General features: G+C 40.6%; 1 protein-coding gene across 1 annotated transcript in view; it reads left to right on the top strand.

Moving 5' to 3' along the window:
* The window catches only part of ADGRV1 (adhesion G protein-coupled receptor V1), a 420452-nt gene that overhangs the window by 51138 nt on the left and 347223 nt on the right, over positions 1 to 22091 (top strand). Inside the window, exons 15-24 of the mRNA XM_077818015.1 lie at positions 2484 to 2664; positions 3137 to 3300; positions 4419 to 4542; positions 5018 to 5284; positions 7087 to 7213; positions 9600 to 9817; positions 11203 to 11946; positions 14136 to 14509; positions 16930 to 17106; positions 21739 to 21919. Coding sequence (XP_077674141.1) covers positions 2484 to 2664; positions 3137 to 3300; positions 4419 to 4542; positions 5018 to 5284; positions 7087 to 7213; positions 9600 to 9817; positions 11203 to 11946; positions 14136 to 14509; positions 16930 to 17106; positions 21739 to 21919 — 2557 coding nt within the window. The remainder of the gene's footprint in view (positions 1 to 2483; positions 2665 to 3136; positions 3301 to 4418; positions 4543 to 5017; positions 5285 to 7086; positions 7214 to 9599; positions 9818 to 11202; positions 11947 to 14135; positions 14510 to 16929; positions 17107 to 21738; positions 21920 to 22091) is intronic.

Genomic DNA, 22091 nt, shown 5'->3' on the forward strand with positions numbered 1-22091 from the left:
CATCTAGCCCAGTATCCTGTCTTCAGACAATGTCCAATGCCAGGTGCCCCAGAGGGAATGAACAAGACAGGTAATCATCAAGTGATCCATTCCCTGTCACCCACTTCCAGCTTCTGGCAAACAGAGGCTAGGGACACAATCCCTGCCCATCTTGGCTAATAGCCATTGATGGACCAATTATCCATGAATTTATCTAGTTCTTTTTTGAACCCTGCTATGGTCTTGGCCTTCACAACATCCTCTGGCAAAAAATTCCACAGGTTGACTGTGTGTTGTGTGAAGAAATACTTCCTTTTGTTTGTTTTAAACCTGCTGCCTATTAATTTCATTTAGTGACCTCTAGTTCTTGTGTCATGAGAAGGAGTAAATAACACTTCCTTATTTACTTTCTTCACACCAGTCATGATTTTATAGGCCTCAATCATATCCCCCTTAGTCGTCTCTTTTCCAAGCTGAAAAGTCCCAGTCTTATTAATCTCTCCTCATATGGAAGCCGTTCCATACCCCTAATAATTTTTGTTGCCCTTTTCTGAGCCTTTTCCAATTCCAATCAATTTTTTGAGATGGGGTGACCACATCTGCACACAGTATTCAAGATGTGGGCATACCATGGATTTATATAGAGGCAGTATGATATTTTCTGTCTTATTATCTATCCATTTCTTAATGTTTCCCAACATTCTGTTCTCTTTTTTGATTGCCACTGCACATTGTGTGGATGTTTTCAGAGAACTATCCACAATGACTCCAAGATCTCTTTCTTGAGTGGTAACGGCCAATTTAGACCCCATCTTTTTATATGTCTAGTTGGGATTATGTTTTCCAATGTGCATTACTTTGCATTTATCAACATTGAATTTTGTCTGCCATTTTGTTGGCCAGTCACTCAGTTTTGAGAGATCCTTTTGTAGCTCTTCGCAGTCTGCCTGGGACTTAACTATCCTGAGAGTTTTGTATCATCTGCAAATTTTGCCAGCTCATTGTTAACCCTTTTCCCAGATCATTTATTGGGATGACATCTATGTCCCTGAATCCAGATATCACCTCCTCCCCACAGAAACTGGGGTTACAGTGCCCAAAAGACTATAGGACTTTCTTTACCTAAAATGTCACCTGGAGAGGTATCCAGATGGCCTGCAACACCTCATTCTGCAGTGCATTGGGTCAGGAGCAGGTGGCTCTCTCCTCTTTCTGGGATCATCAAAGGTTGTTGGACAACAGCTTCCCCTCATTTTCAACTCTCCTGTTGTCAGCTTGCTGTTTCTTGAAGGGATAAAATTGAAACCAGCTGCCTTGCTAACTCGTTTGGTGGCAACAAGGCAAACATTTGTCCAGTGATTAGTACCTGGATGATCCTTGAGTACAATTCTGTGGACACAAATGCATGAATGTTTGATCATTTTTACAAATGTGCTATTTTGTTCTTTTATGCCAAGTAATGAATGCAGATCTTAAATAGGTACTGTGACAGGGTCGGGTCAGATGGCTACAGGAGAGTAATAGAAGGCAGATATATTAGCCCCAGGTTAAGTAGGTCCCTTTTCCCTGGATAAGGTAACAGGGAAGGTTCTAGAACAATCAGGAACCTTCTGGAGACAAGACAGACAGGCTGATTAGACCACCTGCAGCCAATCAAGAAGCTGCTAGAATCAATTAAGGCAGGCTAATCAGGGCACCTGGGTTTAAAAAGGAGCTCACTTCAGTTTGTGGTGCGCATGTGAGGAGCTGGGAGCAAGAGGCACTAGGATCTGAGAGTGAGAACGCGGACTGTTGGAGGACTGAGGAGTACAAGCATTATCAGACACCAGGAGGAAGGTCCTATGGTGAGGATAAAGAAGATGTTGGGAGGAGGCCATGGGGAAGTAGCCCAGGGAGTTGTAGCTGTCACACAGCTGTTCCAGGAGGCACTCTAGGCAGCTGCATTCCACAGGGCCCTGGGGTGGAACCCGGAGTAGAGGGTGGGCCTGTTTTTTCCCCAAACCTCCCAACTCCTGGTCAGACACAGGAGAAGTTGACCTGGACTGTGGCTTCAGAAAAACGGCCAAGCTGAGGGCTGCCATGAAGCTCCAAGGCGAGCAAATCCGCCAATAAGCGCAAAACCCACCAAGGTAGAGGAGGAACTTTGTCACAGTACTTGCCCTAGAAGTCGGTTCTTTAGATCCATGCTATTTACTCATATTTCCGTAAATGAATAGCTGATGGTATCACCACATAATCATTATGTACCTTTGTACACTGTGATGTAGTACGTGTGATGTGCTAAGTGACCTTATTACTACATATAAGCTGATGACATTCCCTACTTTCAGGGATGGAAATGGGGTGCTGATCGTTATGCAGAAGTTAGCAAAGGAAACACATACTCATTGATTTGCTTTTTAAAGCTGTAACTCTTCTTGCCAGGTTGGTAATGGTGGACTGTGGTCCATTCTTTCCATGCTGTGAGTCTATATGATTTTTCTGACTTAGTTTCCCTGTTCTAGCTGGATGAACTTTATTCTGTGGTACTCAGTAGCCACAGTGAACTGCCAAGCAAGTTGGGAAGTGCCACAAGGGTCAATGTAACCATTCTGAAGAACGATGATCCACATGGAGTGATTCAGTTCCTTGCTGATGAACTAGCAGTAACAATAAATGAAAGTAAAGGAGAAGACGTCTATGCTGGTAATTCCTGTTTTGTTCAAGCTATTATAGTTTAACTCATACTAACACCCTTAAAACCATGAGGTTATAGGAACAGTGATTGCTTTCCCAGAAAGACTGCCAACGAGTTCCAGTGTTGTCACAAGAATTGAGCGTCCTCAGCACTTTGCAGGATATGGCCAGTATTTTGCAGATAAGATTGTATTGCACCAGGAGAGGCATATCAGTTGGCTGCCTGGCTCTTCAGCAGTTTCCAATTATACCCAATTTGGAAATGCCTCCATGTACCTATTTCTTATATCCATGTGACAATTTTATGTCTTTTATGTAGTTGTCTCACATATTGTGTTTTTAATGGTTCTACAAAAAGGAATCCCAGAATGATTAGTTCCCCTCCTCTTTTTCTTTGAATTGGCTTTGTCAATCTGCCTCTCTTTGATTTTTATTATTTTGTGTATGCACATTTATCATACTGGATGTTTGCATTTTACAGCTGCTTACAGAATTGTAAGAAACCAAGGAAACTATGGAAATGTCAGTGTGTCTTGGGTTGTTGAACCAGTCTCTACCAATGACATCTACCCAGTGCAAGGGACAGTTTTCTTTGGAAACCAGGAATTTTCAAACACGATAACCATTTACTCATTGCCAGATGAGGTAAACATTTTAGACAGATATATTCTGTTACTTTACTTTGGTGTGAGAACATTGAGAGATATGCGCTATGACTTAAAACTTTACAAAGAAGGATTTTTTGTTTTAAAAGAAGCTAATTAAAAGAACAGACTCATAGATGAGGAAATCAAAATCCTCAAACAGCATGGAGCTAGACCATAACAGTCACAGAAGAGGAACAAAAAGAAAAGGAGTACTTGTGGCACCTTAGAGACTAACCAATTTATTTGAGCATGAGCTTTCGTGAGCTACAGCTCACTTCATCGGATGATGAGCTGTAGCTCACGAAAGCTCATGCTCAAATAAATTGGTTAGTCTCTAAGGTGCCACAAGTACTCCTTTTCTTTATGCGAATACAGACTAACACGGCTGTTACTCTGAAACAGAAGAGGAACATACCCTTAAACTAAATATACCAGGATAGTAAAATTGTAAGTTACAAGAGGCTATCTGGGTCCTTAAAAAATAGAAGTCCAGCCCAAGGGAAGCCAATGAAAGAAACATAAACTATGGATGTATAGGAAAATATATAAGATAGAAATCAGGAGGGTTAAGAGGGAATTTGAATAGTAAGTAACACATAGCCAAAGACACATAAAGCAACATGAAATTATTTTAAGAGTATTGGAAGAAGGAAACTGAAAGAGAATTTTTAGGTCTACTGGACCACAAAGGAAATAAAGGGAACAATTAAGGAGAAAAAGGAGGCTATTTCAGAGAAGTTAAATTACTTCTCTGTATCAGTATTCTCCAGGCAGGAAATTAGAAATCTACCCCAGACCTACTCTTTTCAAATAATAGTCAAATCCTAGTTCAGCAAAGTACTTATGCATAGATTTAAGTCACATTAACTACATTGGGATTTAAACATAGGGTTGAGTGCTTTCCTGATTTGGGGCTCCAAAGCTGCAAACCTGTGGTGGTCTCTGGTCCCTTTCTGTACAAGCATATGGATAATTGTTAACTGGAGCCCCATACACATATCTAAGGATGACTAAATCAGGACTGGCCCTCAGAGCTTCCTCTGCTTTTGATTACCTCATTTTAACTTCTTCCTGTTTGCATGAAACAGATTTACTTCATATTACCTCTTTCTTTAGCTACCTGAAGAAATGGAAGTGTTCACCATCAGCCTAGTCAATACCACTGGGGGAGCCAGAGTTGGAAACACAACCAGCGTAGTTTTACAAATCACAAGGAACGATGATCCCATATACTTTTCAGGTTAGTTGCATTCCTTTGAAGGTGCAGTTACAAATACATTTACTGTCGTTAGTGTTCTTATTCCCCAGACAAGATAAATGTTAAAGGTGAAATTCTGGTCCCATTGAAGCCAATGTCAAAACTCCCATTGATTTGAATGGAGCCAGGATTTCACCCAAGTGCTTTTTATTTTGATACATTTTTTTGCTAGCTTTCTTCCCCAGGGTGCTTTTTTTGGTCTGTTGTTTCTTTTTGATTTAGCCAGAGCCTTTTTTTCATGTGTCTCACCATTTCTTTTTTTCATGCTGAGGTGGGGTACGTGGCCAGGTCAATATCTTCCCATGCTGAAAATGTTTCCTCAAACTTTTCCAGATTTTCCTTCTGTCTCCTTGAGGAATCATTCTGCAGTTTACCTTTGTAGGATTAAACATTGATGTCTAGCATAGGAAGCTGATAGTCTGAAGGACGCTGCTGAATTTGTAATGATCTGTTTCAGATCCTGTTGTTGTAAAGGTTCAAGAAGGAGATTTTGTTCACTTTACAGTCCTAAGGAATGGATCTGCTGATGTAGTCATTACCGTTTTATATGCCACTGTCGATGGAGGAGCCACTGCTGAAGAGGGAGATTTCGTTTCCAGTGGAAGGAGTGAAGCTCTTGTGTTTGGTGTTGGGGAAAGAGAACACAAAATATCAGTATTTATTAGTGAAGATGATACCCCTGAAACTGATGAAACTTTTTACATCATCCTCTTTAATTCTACAGGTGAAAATACTCATTTGCTCTAAATATAGTAGTTGTTGCCTCTCTCATTTTGTTTTTGCTGTGAAATCCCGTATCTTGTGAAGAGTGTATAAAATAGTATGTTCTCATTGCTGAATTTCACAATAGGAAAGTGACTGTCAACAGAACTGTAAAATGAACATGCACAGTGTGTATTGGATTTAGGTTGGATATTAGGAAAAACTTTTTCACTAGGAGGGTGGTGAAACACTGGAATGCGTTACCTAGGGAGGTGGTAGAATCTCCTTCCTTAGAAGTTTTTAAGGTCAGGCTTGACAAAGCCCTGGCTGGGATGATTTAATTGGAGATTGGTCCTGCTTTGAGCAGGGGGTTGGACTAGATGACCTCCTGAGGTCACTTCCAACCCTGATATTCTATTCTATGATTCTATGATTTATGCCTGTATTCTCTCTTGTAGTGAATTACTTGATTGAAAGCTCACAAACCAGATAATATTGTTGATGCCATTTCTGCAGAAACCCTTATGCTGTAATTCTCTAGATGGGTTTTTTAACCATTTAAAGTTAACATTTGGAAAATCAATAATGCCATTGAATTGCCCATCCTTGTGTTAAAGGATTTCTTCATTGTAGAAATGAATATAAATGAGGATTTTTCTGAAATCATGGGCTGCAATGGTGCCAGGCATATGGCTGGTGTATGGGAAAATAAAATACAGAACTGCCATATTTTGGGAGAAAGGTACATAAACAGGCCTGTGTACTCTTGATATTATTTTGGTATGGTGTGTTGTATAAATGATTTTTTTACCTACATTATGGTTTGAGCAAGATCCCACCTGTGTGTGAACAGATTTCAGAAGTTACACAGTGAACTACCAATGAAGAGTAGATTTATAAACTAAGAAATAATAATAAGACTTAAAAGCCCCCTGGAATGCTTGGCAAGATAAAATGGTATGAAATTGATTATTCCTTTCATTGATATTCCTTGTGCACTCATTTCAGATAAAAATGCTTATGTGTTTAAAAAAATTCCCCTTGCACTATCTGTTCTAAAAAGATGATGATGTTGTGGAAATCTTCATTCATGTACTCATAAAACCAAACAAAGAAAAATATGCCACAACTTCTGAAGTACTGTAAGTGATCCTGGAGCAGGGCTCAAAAAAGCTTGATCGAACGTGGAATTTATAAGTAAATAAGATATTGGCCTTGGTCCTGAAAGGCACAGTAAGACTTCCACTCCAGTGGAAGTGTGGGTGGACTCTTTACAAGGTGTGAATAAAGTTAAGTACTAAGCACAGTAGAAGTTAGTCTAAAGTCTTTTAATTGTTTGGTCACTTTTAAGAGTACAGGGTGGAAAAAAAGGGAGGGAATGGACAGAATATGTACATGCCTGGGGATGGGTGAAAATGAGTGTGATCCTTGGCATACAAAGGAGACACAGCCTCACACTCCTCTCTTTGGCATTAGTCCTGCTATTAGCCAGGAATAACATGGCAGTCAAATAGTAGTGTTCTCCCTAGTTCAGGGCAAGGCTCCCCTACCCGCTCATTACTTTTATCTTGCACTTGTACACACAATACTTTACACTTGCACTGTGCAGGATAAAGCCCATTGTAATTTATTGCCTCTGTATTTCCTGTTACACTCAAATATCTCAAATATTGCTTATATGGGTAACGATTTGAACCTTTAATTTTTTGTCTGTTACATATGCTAGAAAATATTTGGATATGATGAGAAAACCATTCCATTGATAATCACATTACATTAGCTTTCTGCTTTTTATTTGGAACCATATAAATCCTTGGCTTTTAGGTGACACCGTAGTCTACAGGGCTGGGATGGCTACAGTTGTCATTGAAGCGAATGATGACCCGAATGGCATTTTCTCTTTGGAACCTTTTGACAAACTGGTGGAAGAAGGCAAGACTAATGTTTTTTTGTAAGTAGTATTTAAAATGATACCTTCCAAGAAATATTTTGTGGTGCTTCATTGAAGATATTTCAGTCTAAGCCACATACCAACTTTGCATGTACAATAGTTACATAAAGGAGACTTTTGAATTAAACAAAGTCTGAATAAAAATAAATTAGAAGAATATTTAGGGGAACAAATGTTAGTTTACATAACAAAAATACATACAGAAACTACTCAGAGATTTGATAGATGAGGTGTGTATGTCAATAATCATGATATGGTTGGCTGATGATATATTTTTCATGTACTGCAGATATGAAATAGCTGAATGATCAAGCAGACATGACCTAGAGTAATAAAGTAAACACTAAATAACCCAACAACCCCTCCCCCAACCCAACAATATTTCATTGTGCAGCTGATGCTGATGTCATGGGGAGTTACCTAGCTGATTCCCTGCATCTTGCTTTGAAAAGTTACCCCCCCATTGTTTCATTGTTTGTTTGTTTTTGTTTTACCTGCCTCTTACAGGAGGACATGGCCCTTCAGATAGGACACTCCTTTAGGCTGACAGCATCCTCCCCTGAGCTGACAATAAAACCCATTACTCTTGTACCCACACAAGGAATGTATGTATCCAGAAGCAGCAGGGGTTAAGATTTGCTTGGGTTTGCTTGGCAGGTGGCTCGAGTTATCCTGCTAATTAGCTCAGTAGGAGGTATATAAGCTACTGACTTCCCCAAGAACAAAACTGGAAGGTCATAGAGATCAGTCAAAGAGGTTATATTAAGGGCTCCAGCCTAAGTATCTGGGAAGGGGATTTTTTTCATACTACTTTTTGTTTTCTTAGACTCAATCCATTTTTTGACAGAAGCACGTGGCTGGGACCCTCATTGGAAAGGTCCTTGTGATGTATTGCTGTTAAAGGCCTAATAAATACAGCATCCCAGGAAAGGGCAACACTTGGATATTAAGCAGCCTGGTGTTTGGTATCTTTTTATGCTGGGGGAACCTTGGTTCTGTTTTGTTTATCTCTTCTTTGTAATCCTATTTGCAGAATGAGTGGGCTGAATTTGACCATGTGTGAGGAAAGTTGATTTAAATTAAGAGTGAGGGTGTGGCAGAAGCAGAGCACACCTGTTTTTGATGAGGCTCTGTTTAGCTAGAGCATTGTCGATGTGCTAATTATATTACTGGTGCACTCAATTGATAAAGGCACCGTGAATGGCTGCTTTGCTTTCTTTCATTTGTGGTGTTCTGCAGTGCCTTTTAGTACAATATGTTGTTGCCAGATAAATATGTAAAAGAGCCAAATTCTGTTTCCAGGTGCACCAGTGTAAACCTGGAGTAACTCTTGATTTCAGTGGTGATAACACCAGTTTAACAAAGCAGAATTAGCATGGGGTGACTGAATGTGGGGAAAAATATTTTGAAGAATAAAATTACAGTCATCCAACTACATTCCATGGCCACGTGTATATTCTTTTTAAATAGAAACCCCTAGCCTGCTGCATCTGATGCATGAAAAACAGTTTACATTGGTCAGTGTCATGGAGAAGTCCTAATCTAAATAAAACTGATGAAAGAGACAACTAGAAAAAGGCAGAAGGGTGGGAGTAGATAAAATTGTAGCCCGTCATACAAGGTTGGGCTTGGGTTGTAAAGAGGGATTTGATTTTTGGAGGTCACTTGGTACAAACTTCTGTTCCAAACAGAAGGCAGCATGAAAAAGTCTGGTAAAAAGATTAAATATAATACAGTGGCCTACTCCATGTGACACAACTCCATCCAGTATCTTGTCCCAGTGACTGTTTAGCCTACTACAGCATTCTACATTAGCTCAAATGGTAGAGGCGTGTGTTTTGGAACTGTGGATCCTAGGTTCAGTCCCTACTGACAATCATGATGTTTATATATCTTCAGCTGAGATTTGTGGTGTATACACATGTTGGTCTCATCAAATAAAACTAACTCACATGTTGGTGAGAGACTAGACCTCCAATACCAGTTACACAGAGTGGGTGAGAACAGTGAATTTGGTTGCTTCTTATAGGCTTGGAACTGTAATATTTATGAGATATAGAGCTCCTTTCTATGCATAGATATGCAAGTGCATGTTTCCAGGCAGCTTAAAAGTACTGTCCTGCAGGCACTCTTATAAGCCATACTAGATTTTTTTGGAATGTATGTAACATAGAGTCATGTAGCTGAGAGCGGCATTGAGTTATGAGGGTGCAGATCTTCAACGGGGTAGGGAAAGGTGTTCCTCGTTCTTAAAATGGCTGTGGATTATTTAGATAACTGTAAATTGTACTTGTATAGTACTGGCTTGCACCTAGGTTTCGTTTGCTCTCGCTGATTGTTGATAGATATTTGCCAGAAAGTTTACTGTGTCTAATTCATTGCATAGGATTGTGAGACAGAGAGGACACTTTGGCAACGTTTCTTTGACCTGGCAACTCTTTGGGAACGATTCTGCTTTGGAGCCAGGACAAGAGTTCTATGAAATCTATGGGACGGTGTGGTTCACGGATGGCGAAGGATCAAAGCCAGTAACTCTTCATGCCATTCCTGATAAAATTCCTGAATTCAATGAATTTTATACCTTAAAGCTGGTGAATGCCTCAGGTACTGTTCCCCTACCCCACACCTTCTAAAACCAGGAGAATTTTATACCTTAACTAAAGAAAGTTTCATAGAAGTACCTCTGTTTCTGACATTTGAATTTTCTATTTCTATCCTATAACTTTCCAGCAAGAAGTTTTATTTTTACATCTTATTTTATTTTAGTCACAGCTTGATCCAACACAGATGCATGAGTACTGTACAGATATTCTATTCCTGAATTTATTGTTCTTATGGTAAATTTGAAACAGTCTGATGGCCATTTAGGGGTTGTCTCATTGAGTGATTTCTGAAACGCAGCTCTTTAGTAAAAACAATTAATTAAGGGCTACATTATGGCCAAGATTTTCCAAAGTGACTAGTGATTTGGGGTGTATCAGTATTTTGGGTACCTAATTTAGAGGGGTCTGATTTTCCAAGGGAGGTCGCTCAGTGTTTTCGGAAAATGAAGCCTCTCTAAAGCTGAGCACCCCAAAATGGATTCTCCCCAAACTGCTAGTTGCTCCTAAAAATGTTGGCCTATGTGTTTAAAGCACAGTCCCCCAACGGAGAGGGAAGTAACAACCCTTTGGGCAGCTGAATGCTATTGTGCTGGTACAGTGCCGTGGTTACATAATCCTGCCATAATGTGTTTTTTCCCTGCGCAGAAGTGCAAATGTGGGTGAGTGTGGCTACTTTATTACCACAAGACCCACCTGCTGCTTTTTATAGACTCCAGGACCATGGCCAAAGTCTCCTTTGCTTGCTAGGGTCTTTCATGCCCAGAAAGAAATGAAAATATCTCTGACCCTACCCTAATCGGTTCCTAATGACTCAGTATTTCATGCAGCTCAACAAACTATTAGTGTGAGAAATCCATAGACCTTTCACTATAGATCTATGGATCCAACTATGAACAGGACATGCTGTGAATAGCTCTTTGCAGTCCAGAGGCAGTGGGCCAAGTTCTGCTCTCATTTACAGTAGTATGTGTCTGTAGTAACTTCAATATTAATGAAAGTAAATTTGGCCCAGGATCTCTACCAGATGACTCAAACATAGGCCACCTCTGTGGTTAATTCAACAGAAATGGGGTGAATTAAATCTCTGCAGAAAGTCACTCTTTGCGTATTTTATACCTAACAATGGATAACACATGAATGACAACACACACTTTTAAACAGAAATCGTTCATGCATGTTTTTAATTAATAATGTTGAAGCAACATTTGATTTATGGTAGAACATTTTGAACACTTCCTTTATCACACAATTTTAGTTCCTTTGAAAAAGTATTTTATTATTAAAAGCAATTTTTGGTTGTTTGAATGGATCTTATTTCAGATAGTGGTATCTGAGGTGGGTTCTTAAGGAGTCCTATTAACTTTTGTTTTAATTTGTATCACACAGGTGGGTCTCCAGGCCCTGGTGGCCAGTTAGCTGAAACCAATCTTGCTGTAATTGTGATGATCCCATTCAATGATGACCCTTTTGGAGTCTTTGTCATAGACCCAGAGAGCCAGGACCGGGAGATAGTGGAAGATGTTCTCTCTGAAGATGATATCTCCTACATTACAAACTTTACAATTTGGAGGCAACAGGGTACCTTTGGAGACGTCCGGGTTGGCTGGGAAATATTATCCAGTGTGTTCCCAGCAGGTCTACCACCAATGATAGATTTCTTATTGCTTGGATCATTCTCAAGTTCTGTACAGTCTCAACCTCACAGGAGGCGTCATCACAGTGGAACAGATGCTTTGTACTTCAGTGGAAAAGAGGATGCATTTGGGACTGTTGACCCTGACTTCCGCTTCAGTTGGGATAACATGCTTGCCAACTTTACATTTTCAGCTTGGGTGATTCCTAACCCCAACAGTGATGGGTTTATAGTAGCAAAGGACAATTACAATGGGACCATATATTATGGTGTGAAAATCCAAACAAATGAATCCCATGTTTCTGTCATGCTTCATTACACAGCACTGGTGTCCAATATTACATATGTGGCCAAGACAACTATCATGAAATATGTGAAAGAAAATACTTGGATTCATCTTTTGATTACTCTGGAGGATGGTACAATTGAGTTTTACATTGATGGAAATCCAGTGCCTGGAGGAATAAAGAGCCTCAAAGGAGCAGCAGTTGTTGATGGTGAGCAAATAATCTTCATTTTTTCTTTTTCTATAAAAGTAAAATTCTGCACTAAGCAGCAAGTCCAGTCCCATTGAAAAGTATACTCATAATATTAAATAACTTTTGAAATAAAGCTACTATATGTGAAATTTTTCCTTTTTTAACTAGAAGCAAACTTCTTGATAGATTTTCAGAAAATAGATTTCATGGAGTTATAGTAGTACAACTTCCATTAAAGTCAATAAAGTTATGCAGCTGAAACGGCTGTAGCTCACGAAAGCTTATGCTCAAATAAATTGGTTAGTCTCTAAGGTGCCATAAGTACTCCTTTTCTATTTTGAAAATAGAATTTTATTGTGTCTATTAACTTGCCTGAAACACCTTGTGGATTTAATAGAATGTTTTTTTTCAGGATTTAGATGTACTTGAACATGTGTATGCATAATAGTTTTAAAATTCTGCCGAGAAATATAGGCTCTACTCCTGAAAACACTCACAAGAACACATAAGCATGTGCATATCATACTGTGAGGTGTTAGGAAGTTCCAGGTATGTGTCAGGCGCACAGGATGAACATGGTTTCTGGATGTGTCTGATATATTTAGCCTTTGTGAAATGCTTAAGATGCACAGAAGGTGCTGGAAAGGGGTTCAGAGAGATTCAGAAATAAACAGCTCAGAAAATGAAAAGAACTGCAAAAGAAATGCATCCTTAAAACAGCATTAATGACACCACTACTACAAACAACTAGAAAATAAATTATTTTTCTTCTTTAGAGAAGGGAAAAAATGATGAAAAGGGTTATGATAGGAAGACTTTTATGATGCCAGTATCCTAGCACAAGGGGCTGTTGTGGTCTTTCTCCCTGTCTATAGTGGAGAGGCCTAGACATGGCAAAAGAAGGGGGAGAGGTGATTCCTGAGGAGCTGTGAGAAATACAGCTCTGCTTCTCCTCTGCAGCTCCGGCTGGCGATCCATCTCTGCATCACTGACTGTAACTTGCTAGAGAGAGAGACTATCAGTTAGTTAGCCACAGATGGTTCACTGGCTGGTGAGCAGTACCCAGGTGAATGACTAGGAGGGAGGGTGACCATATGTCCCATTTTGGCCGGGACAGTCTCTCTCTCTTTTTTTTTTTTAAGCCCTGTCCTGACTGTCCCAACTTTTTTGGCAGAAGTGGGCATTTGTCCCATTTGCTTTTGCCAGCTGATAAAGTTGGCAAGAAGAACCGGGAAAAAAGTCCACTTTTGTCAAAAAAGTGGGGTGCAGCGATGCCAACTTCATGTGCAGGGAGGAGTAGGGCTTGGGCACACAGGGTTGCAATGCCAGCCCCGTGCAGGGAAGGGTCCTTGGGTGAGCAATGCCAGCCCCATGCAGCGGTAGGGGGTGGCTTGGGCGACTGGCTGGTGCATGGGGCAGGCTTGGGTGAATGGCTCGGGCCAACGTCACGCGGGAGGGTGGGGAGGGCTCGTGCTAACCCCATGCGGTATTGGGTTTCCCTTTGGGAAATATGGTTACCCTAATGGGAGGGCAGTTCATGGGGATATTATACTCACTTTCCCCTGCCACACGAATATAATCTTTGATAGTTGTCATATGAGAGCCATTGCATCTCAGTGGTTTAAGGCAGCCCTACTGTGAATGCAAGGACAAACCTTACACCAATTTTGGGTGGCTAGCATAGACATGCTCAACATTTGCGCTTCAGTTGAAGTAGATCAGTCACTTGAATTACAAATGATTGAATGCTCTAATGTGAGCCAAGCCTTTGGAGGAGCTCTCAGATACTTGGGCTGATCTGTACAGTTGCTTGTAATGTCGGACTTTGTACCATTCTATGGTTCCTCAAGGAACCAGTTCTGTATGTCTTCTCCTCTTGTTTTCAACGTTATCTATTCTCTAGTTTCATAGTAGTAGCCGTCATGACTTAATTTACTTATCTTTAGCTGGCTTGGCACATCTTCTAAACATTTGTTCGTCCCTACATGTCTTTTGGGGAAAATATATTAAGATGATATCCATACCATTCAACATAAACTTGTTGTTTTACGTGTGGGAGCTCAGCCAGGCTACGACACTTACATTATTAATGAGATTATAAGAGCTAATAAGCCAAAAGAAACCATCATGACAGCTTTTCATTTACACACTTGTATAATTTCGGGGCAAAAGTATCAAAGTAGTATAAATGTTCATTTCTCTTTCAGGTCCAGGAATAATAAGAATTGGTGCAGGGATGAATGGCAGCAGCAGATATACAGGATTGATGCAGGATGTGAGGCTTTATGAGCGTAAACTGATGCCAGTAGAGATCTATGAACTTCATGCCACCCCAGCAAGGACTGATATGAACCCCATCTCTGGATATTTAGAGTACCGACAGGGAGAAACTAATAAGTCATTCATTGTGTCTGCAAGAGATGATGATGAGGAGGAAGGAGAGGAGTTATTCATACTAAAGCTTGTCTCTGTGCATGGGGGAGCTCGAATTCCAGAAGAAAACACCATAGCAAGATTAAGAGTACAAAAAAGTGACAACGCCAATGGGCTGTTTGGCTTCACAGGAGCATGTATTCCTGAGGTAAGATGACTATTAAAAAGACGATGAGTGAAATTCTGGACCCAGTGAAGTCAATTGACTTCAGTGGGGCCAAGATTTCACTCTGTTGCTTTCAGTGGATGGGAAGCAAAATCATTTGGGTTTAAAATCTTGCGGACAACACATTTATCTAATATAGCACCATATTCTTTCATACTGGAGAATGAAATTCACACCTGTGCATTTTTTAGTAACTGTTCTGAAAAACCCATAAAATATTTTTGTTTAGAAAATAAATCAGCCCCTATTTAGCAGACTATTCATTACAGCATGAATTAGTGATCATGAAAATAACTCATTCTTCACTGATGTCTAATATCTGAGACTAAATTTGTTGTAAATTCCCACCTCTACCTCCTTTCTTGGATTGTGAGTATTGTAATTCTTTATTTATTTTTCTACATGAATTCCAGTATGCCAGACAGTGTTGCCAACTCTTGCAGTTTAATTGCAGTGTCAAGATAGTAGGGGTTTTTCTTAAAACCCAGCTCCTAGAGTGAAGTAAAATTTATTATTTTTTTTTAAAATTGTATGATTTGTAATCCAATCTCATGACTTTTTCCAGGTGGGCTCAAAATTTTTGAACACTCTGGTTGGCAGTAATGTTGGCCCTATCCTCCTTTCCCTTCCCTTTCTGTGCATGTATCTATGTTCCTTCTCACTGCCCTCTTCAGTTTGCTTCTCCTATTACAAGTAAATATCCTCCAGCAGGGCCTGGAGAAGAGCATGAGCTCACCACAGGATTGCTCAGGAGAGTGATGTTATCTTGCTAGGACATGAGGCAGGAAGTGCAACTGAGCATCTACAAAACCGTAATTGACCAAGTGCTGTCAAATTCACAAAGTAAAAAACAGATATGATAGGGTTTTTTCCTGCAATCTCTTTCAGTTCGAGTAGTTTACGGGTTACATGCCACAATAGTAAGTACAACATTTTCAGATGAAAATGTGGTTTTCATTTGTCTCTCTTGTCCTGAACCTTTTGTAAATATTTGTTTTACATCCCTTTTACCCCCAGCTGACTGACAAGGTCTTCATTGTTTTCTAAATGCCTGTTCCCATTTGAGAGCAATGAGACAACTACATCAAACCATAGATGTATTATCCTATTTCTAAACATTGGTGGTCCACACTGTGATATCATTACCTGCTTTGAAAAGTACCATATTCCCAGTAGTCCCGTGGAATCAGGCCTTCAGTGCTCTTTCCCAAGCCTCGCTTCAAAGAATTTATCAAACAACTGAAATATTAGGTCTGTTCAACATTGGTAAAACTTCATAGAAGAGAAGAACTTAGCCCATATTCTGTTGAATATGTGGAATATTAACCAGTAATTAAACTGAAAAGCTTTGCCATGCATTAAAAAATATAACTGTCCTGATGAACATCCACTTTGTTCTAATATTTCAAGTGTTAGTGTTTTCACCATTTTAAATAAAATCTCTATGTTTTCAGTGGTTTGTAAAGCACAGATAAATGGGAAACTAAAATCATAATGGCTTTGTTTGGAATCTTCTCTGACCTTTTTTGTTACATCATCCCTATTTGTCCTCCAAACACATCATAAAGACCTCAATCTTCTTGGTTTGAATGAAAGCAGTTTCCAATTTGGACTCTGTTTGCTTTTTAAGTGCCTGCCATATGCTGTGATAATAGAGTCCTTCAGGTCCAAGTGCCACTGATACAGTCTCATACCACAGGTCATCACCCATGCATGAAGCAAAATTAAAAATTAATAGGAAAAGTTAATTGTCCAGTACTCATCTTAAATCTATTTCAGCAGGGAAGCAATAGCTAATGATTATATGGCAGATACACAACATTGTTTTAGCATGCTTTATATACAGATCTGTCTACTAGGGAACTAAGTCATGCTTAGTGTACACTGGAAGCTGTCATACAGCATACAGAACACATGATTACTATTCATCTTAAACCTTTTCAAAAGTATGGTTGTCTGATTAAATTATTTTCTATCATCATTCCATGACAGTTATTATTTATGAGAGATGTACAGACAGTCCCAATAAATATTCTCTGAAATTCTTTTATATTTTTTTCATACAAAGAATACTGTGGTACAGACCCGCTTGATTTTTTTCACAATTGTTTATGTACGATGATTGAAAACTGAAAGTAAGAAAAATGCTCTGTTTAGCTTAAGTAATGTTGAGGATGGAGAAAGCCCGATCTATTTTAAAGATTGAATTGCTAAAGAAAACTAAAATAATTGTTCATGAATGTAAAGTAGTGAATTTTTTCCTAAATTCCGAGAAAGATCTTGAATTGCAGTAACATAGGAACAATTTTCCTGAAGACCTGATAATTTTCAAAGGATCACTTCTGTTGTACTCATTCACTTGAAACTTGTACATTGTTGTCAATCTTCTTATTTGCTTACAGACTTCTGATGAAGGTTCCACTATATCGTGTGTTGTGGAGCGTACACGGGGGGCTCTGGACTATGTGTATATATATTATGTTATCTCTCAGATCGATTCCACCAGCATTAATTACTCTGTTGCTGATTTTGCAAATACCAGTGGAACTATCACATTCCTTCCTTGGCAGCGATCAGAGGTAAACCTGATCTTATTAAAGTTAATCATCTGGTTCCATGTAAGCCTCCTGGAAAACACCTTTCTGTATACTTTACTGATTCTCATACTTGGAAATGTTTCCTTAGACAACTGTTATGGAACTTTATTGAATCTGTCACTCCTTATAACTAAAAGTGATGATATATTCATACATCTATTTATCAATATATAATAAGTATATGTTAACAAAAAAATAAAGTATAGGTGGACATGAACTGAAATATTGGCTCTAAACACCCTTGAACTTGGAGAAAGTTTGGGTTCAAGTCTGAACTTTGACTCAAACTCATCTCTATATAAAAAGCAATAGAAGATCAATTTATTTTTAAAAATTAGTAGCAGTCAGATCTTTGCACAGATGCTCAGATCAAGTGTTTTGTGTCTCCTATTGCTCAGTTCTTTTCCTGTGACTTTAATTGTGGATTGTGTTGTGGGAACTCGTACATACATTTGAAGAACAGGTAAAGGACTGGGATAGGGTATGGCCTTTGGGGATGTTTTAAAAAGTTTTTTTTTCTTGTGTTGCTTGAATGCTGGTAAATACAATGATAAACATTGTTGGAAGTTTTGCTATCAACTTCACCCATGCAGCTCTATTGAAGTCTGCGTAAGGGACTGAGCCAGACCCACTGAAGCCAATGGAAAGAGTCTCAGTGACTTTTTTTTTTTTGTCCAGCTATATCAAAAGGCCAGGAGACATTATGATATTGTTTTAATCAGGCTGCAATTTTATTATTAGGTGTCTGGGACTAGCTGGCAGATAGAAGTGTACAGTGCAAGTGACCCCATGTTCATTCCATAATTACCCAGGGGGCTTCTGCCATCTCCCCATCTTTTTCTGTCCAGGTCCCCCCAGCCAATCCATTACTGGGACCTTACCATCCACTCCCCCCTTGTAGTAGAGTTAAGGTGGGCTATAAGGGGGAAGATGGGTTGGCTCCCTCCCCTACCAATGATAGGAATCCCCTCCCCCCTAATTCCATTCCTTTAATGAAAATGTCCTTATTCAGTCCTTTTCCAAGCCATTTACCAGTCACTATGTACCTTCCCTATGGAGTACCTGCACTGGACATCCGCCCCACACATATAAAATGAGTTGCGACATAGCCTAGAGTCCTTCATGCCATGCATGAACAGAGCCCTTCCAGAACCTGCTATGGGGAAGGCGTAAGAACCCCAACTCCATGTAGGCCAATCTGGTGGTAAGGGAAAAATTCCTTCCCAGCCCCGCTAAACAAGGGGAAGCTAGTGCAATGCCTACAGCAGCTCTTCACTAAACCTGGTATTTCACCACCTAAAACGGACAGAGTGTGAGTGCTGCCTCAGCCTGCCTTATGCAAAAGGGGACTTCACGCCCAAGGCTGCCACTTTTTAAACCCTTCTGCCAATCTGGTCCTCAGAAGAATGAGTCAGTGTCGCCAGGCTGGCCCCTTGTCCCCTTTTGCATAGGGTGACCATATTTCCCTATGCTGAACACAGGACACCTAGTAAAATTACTCATATTCAAGCAAGATCAACGGCAATCAGTCAGAACTATAAACGTTCAATATAACATCAAGTTGACTGAACCTCTGTTAAAAAGAAATACTGCGTAGTTGGATTCTCTTTATTTACCTTCTGATCTTTAAGGCTTTAGGGCTCACACGGGGAGGGATGACACACACACTCCAGCCTCCGCCCCCCATGGGGAGTGGTGACAAACACACTCTACTGTACAACTCTCTCACACAGGGGGGGTGACTAACCTGACCCTCCCTGCCCGGCACTCTCCACCCTCCATGCCTGGCTGGGTCGCCGGGACAGACCGCCTCTCTTGGGACCTGGTGCCACGTGAGGGGGAGGCATGTAGAGTCACATGCTCCCCTACCCAGATTTCTGCCAGGATTCACACCAGAATTTGACCAGCAGCAGCCTCTGTGGGAGGGAAGGGATGGGAGCTGCTTCCAGTTGCAGGGGAGGAGGAGGTAAGGAAGGCATGACCTCGCCCATATCTTTGCGGAGCTCATCCCTTTTCTTCACCCCTTCCACATGTGGCTGGAAGCAGCTTGTCCCTTTCTGCCCTCACCATGTCGAAAGTCAGCTAACACCTTCAGGCTGCTGCTGGCCACTGACATAATCCAGCCGCCTCCTGTCCCCTGGCTACAGCACGGGCAGGAAGGGGTTAAGCCCTCTTGCGCTCAGGGAACCTGCTCAGGGAACCTGACTGCTTCAGCAGCCAGAAAGGTGGCTCAGCAGAGGAGGGTTCCTAGGGAACGGAGCGGCCTCCCGCTTCCTGGGGGCAGGACCCAGATTGGTGGGGGGAAGGCAGGTGAGGAGGGTGCTAAGTCCCTGCCCCAGGGGCTGCTGTGGAGCCTGCAGGTTCAGGGGGTGAACATGCTGGAAATCGTTTTCCCCCCCAACTCCAGAGCTTAGCTGAGCTGAGGAGAGGCTTCCCTGTGCTAGCACTGTGCGGGGCTTTGGCACATTCAGGGCTCTGCTCCTCCTGGCCAGCGCCCTGGACCAGAGGCTCTTGGGCTTTCCTGGGGCGCCAGCCCAACCAGAGGCAGTGGGGGAAGGAAGGAGCCTGCCAGACAGGCTGTTGGTGAACTGAGCGCTCCAACCAGCGGCTGGTTCTCTGCACAGCTCTGGGAACAAGATACACCCCACCAGGGGAGATATGGAGGAGCAGTGGGGCTGAGGGGAGGGAGGGACAAAGGGGCAAAGCAGGGAGAGGACAGCGAGAGGGGAAGCACTTAAAGGGTGATGGGTGGGCAGCAGAGGTGACACATAATCAGCCGCTGCCTGGCGCCTGCCTGCACACACCAGCCACTGCAGCATGCAGTCAGCGCCGGCCGGAAATGGGACAGGGCAGGACCCTGCTGGGGCTGCACTGACGGACCAGCAGGGGGAGCGGCTATCAGCCTTGCAAACCCACCCGCATTGTCGGCCACTGGACCCTACACTCACCGCTGGTGGGCGGGCAGCTGGCGAGCCAGGATCCAGCCAGCAGCAGGATCCACCAGTACTGATTGGGCGGGGTGGGGGGAAACATGGGACAGTTTGCCAATTTTTAAGAAAAAATCGGTATACCTGCAGGAGGGCTTAAATATGGGACTACCCCTTTAAAAGCAGGACTTCTGGTCACCCTTCTTTTGCAGCAGTTTTCTTCTCCCCTCCCATCTCCAGCCATAAAGCATTGTTCCCTTCATTCAGCCAGCCAGCCAAATTCTCTCCTGCTTAAAGGTGTGGTGTGGTTATTATTGGAATTTTAGTTCGGGTCCTAACCAAATAGTTTATGTAACTGAGAGTAGAATTTGGCCCAAAGCTTGTAATATCTGAAAACATTATGGCACTCCTCAAATCCTTGTCCATTCCATTTCATTCACAGTTGAGACATGTTATTGTTTATCATACACTGTAGTATATAGAGCTCCTACTCTGAAGTAATTCTGATAGTCTATATACAGCAATATACAGTTACTGTGCAGGTGTCCCTATTGTTTTGTTGTTTATCTATTGTGTTAGTGAGCTGCAATCCCAAATGCCAGGTTGTCGCAGAAACCTTGTTTTGCCTGTAGTCTGGATTGGATTTAAATTGAACTAGCAGATACAAGATAATATTCCATTAATCACTATGTCTAATGAGAATCAGAGCTTCTTTGAAATGCTGGGATCTATCAAGCCCTTAATTTCAGTGTGCACAAACTAAATTACAGTTATTTTTCAATATCAGAATAAAGAGCTATTTGCTTGGTTTATGTTTATTTTAATCTGTTAAAAAAAGGAAATGTAAGAAAATTGTGAAACATTTTAACGTTACATTTTTTTTGCTCCCAATGTGTCACTTTTACAAAAATTAGTTTTAAAAATTAAATGACAAAACCTCATGTTATATAACTTCCCTCTTCTCTGTTGACCTAGGATTTGCCTCTTATAAAGTACGTTTTTATAAACTGAGTAGTCAGGTTTCTAATAAAGGATTCAGAAATATACTCTGCTATAGCATCTTAAATGTATTAATTTTGGATTTTTCCCCTTAAAATATTGTGCTCATAAACATAATATCAGCTGGTCTAAATATTTTGTGCAAGAGAATTAGAATTCAGAACCCCAACATACTCATAGTATTATGTGGTCCCAGCAGAAGAATACAGCCATATAAGTATATGTAGATAGAGACCAGCCTCTGGTGATATTTTTAAACAATTACTGTAAATCCTATAAAGCTAATCTGATTGACTACTGTTGCTCTGTGTGTAAAATATTGGTGACATTTTCAGTGGTGCCTAAGTGGGAGTTAGCATCTAAATAATTTTTTAAAATCTGGTCCTAAGTCATTTTTGAAAATGGGATTTAGGTTACTTGGGCACTTCAGAAAATTGTACCCTATATTATTTCTGTCTTTTGTGTTTGCACTTAATAGTTTTACTATAAAATATTAGGTCGATTTACCTAAACATCAAAAATATTGCATACATTTTTTGAAAAACTGCATAGCAGATAAAACTAGATACATGTAATTATTAAGTGCAGTTTGAATAACAGTTACTGAAAATCTCATTGTGCTACAATTTTGCACTTATGTTATGCTGTTATATTTGTTTAATTTCTATGTGTATTCTTCCTTCTATAGGTCTTAAACTTGCATGTTCTTGATGATGACATTCCTGAGCTTAATGAATATTTCCGTGTAACATTAGTGTCTGCAATTTCTGGAGATGGAAAACTGGGTTCAACTCCAACCAGTGGAGCAAGCATAGATCCAGAGACGGAAACTACAGATATCAGCATCAAAGCCAGTGACCATCCATATGGTAACAGTGATGGAAATCACATTTTTGTTTCAAATAGTTTTGTTGGCTTTAATCTCAGGAGATGAAGAAGTTGCTCAACCTTGACAGCTGAGGACGCAGTACGCCTTTGTCAAGTTTGTCACTTACCAAAACAATAGTTCATTGTTTATGTACCCAAACTGAATGTTTTTAA

This window comes from Eretmochelys imbricata, chromosome 5 (assembly GCF_965152235.1).
Source record: "Eretmochelys imbricata isolate rEreImb1 chromosome 5, rEreImb1.hap1, whole genome shotgun sequence".
In the NCBI taxonomy this organism is placed as follows: domain Eukaryota; kingdom Metazoa; phylum Chordata; order Testudines; family Cheloniidae; genus Eretmochelys; species Eretmochelys imbricata.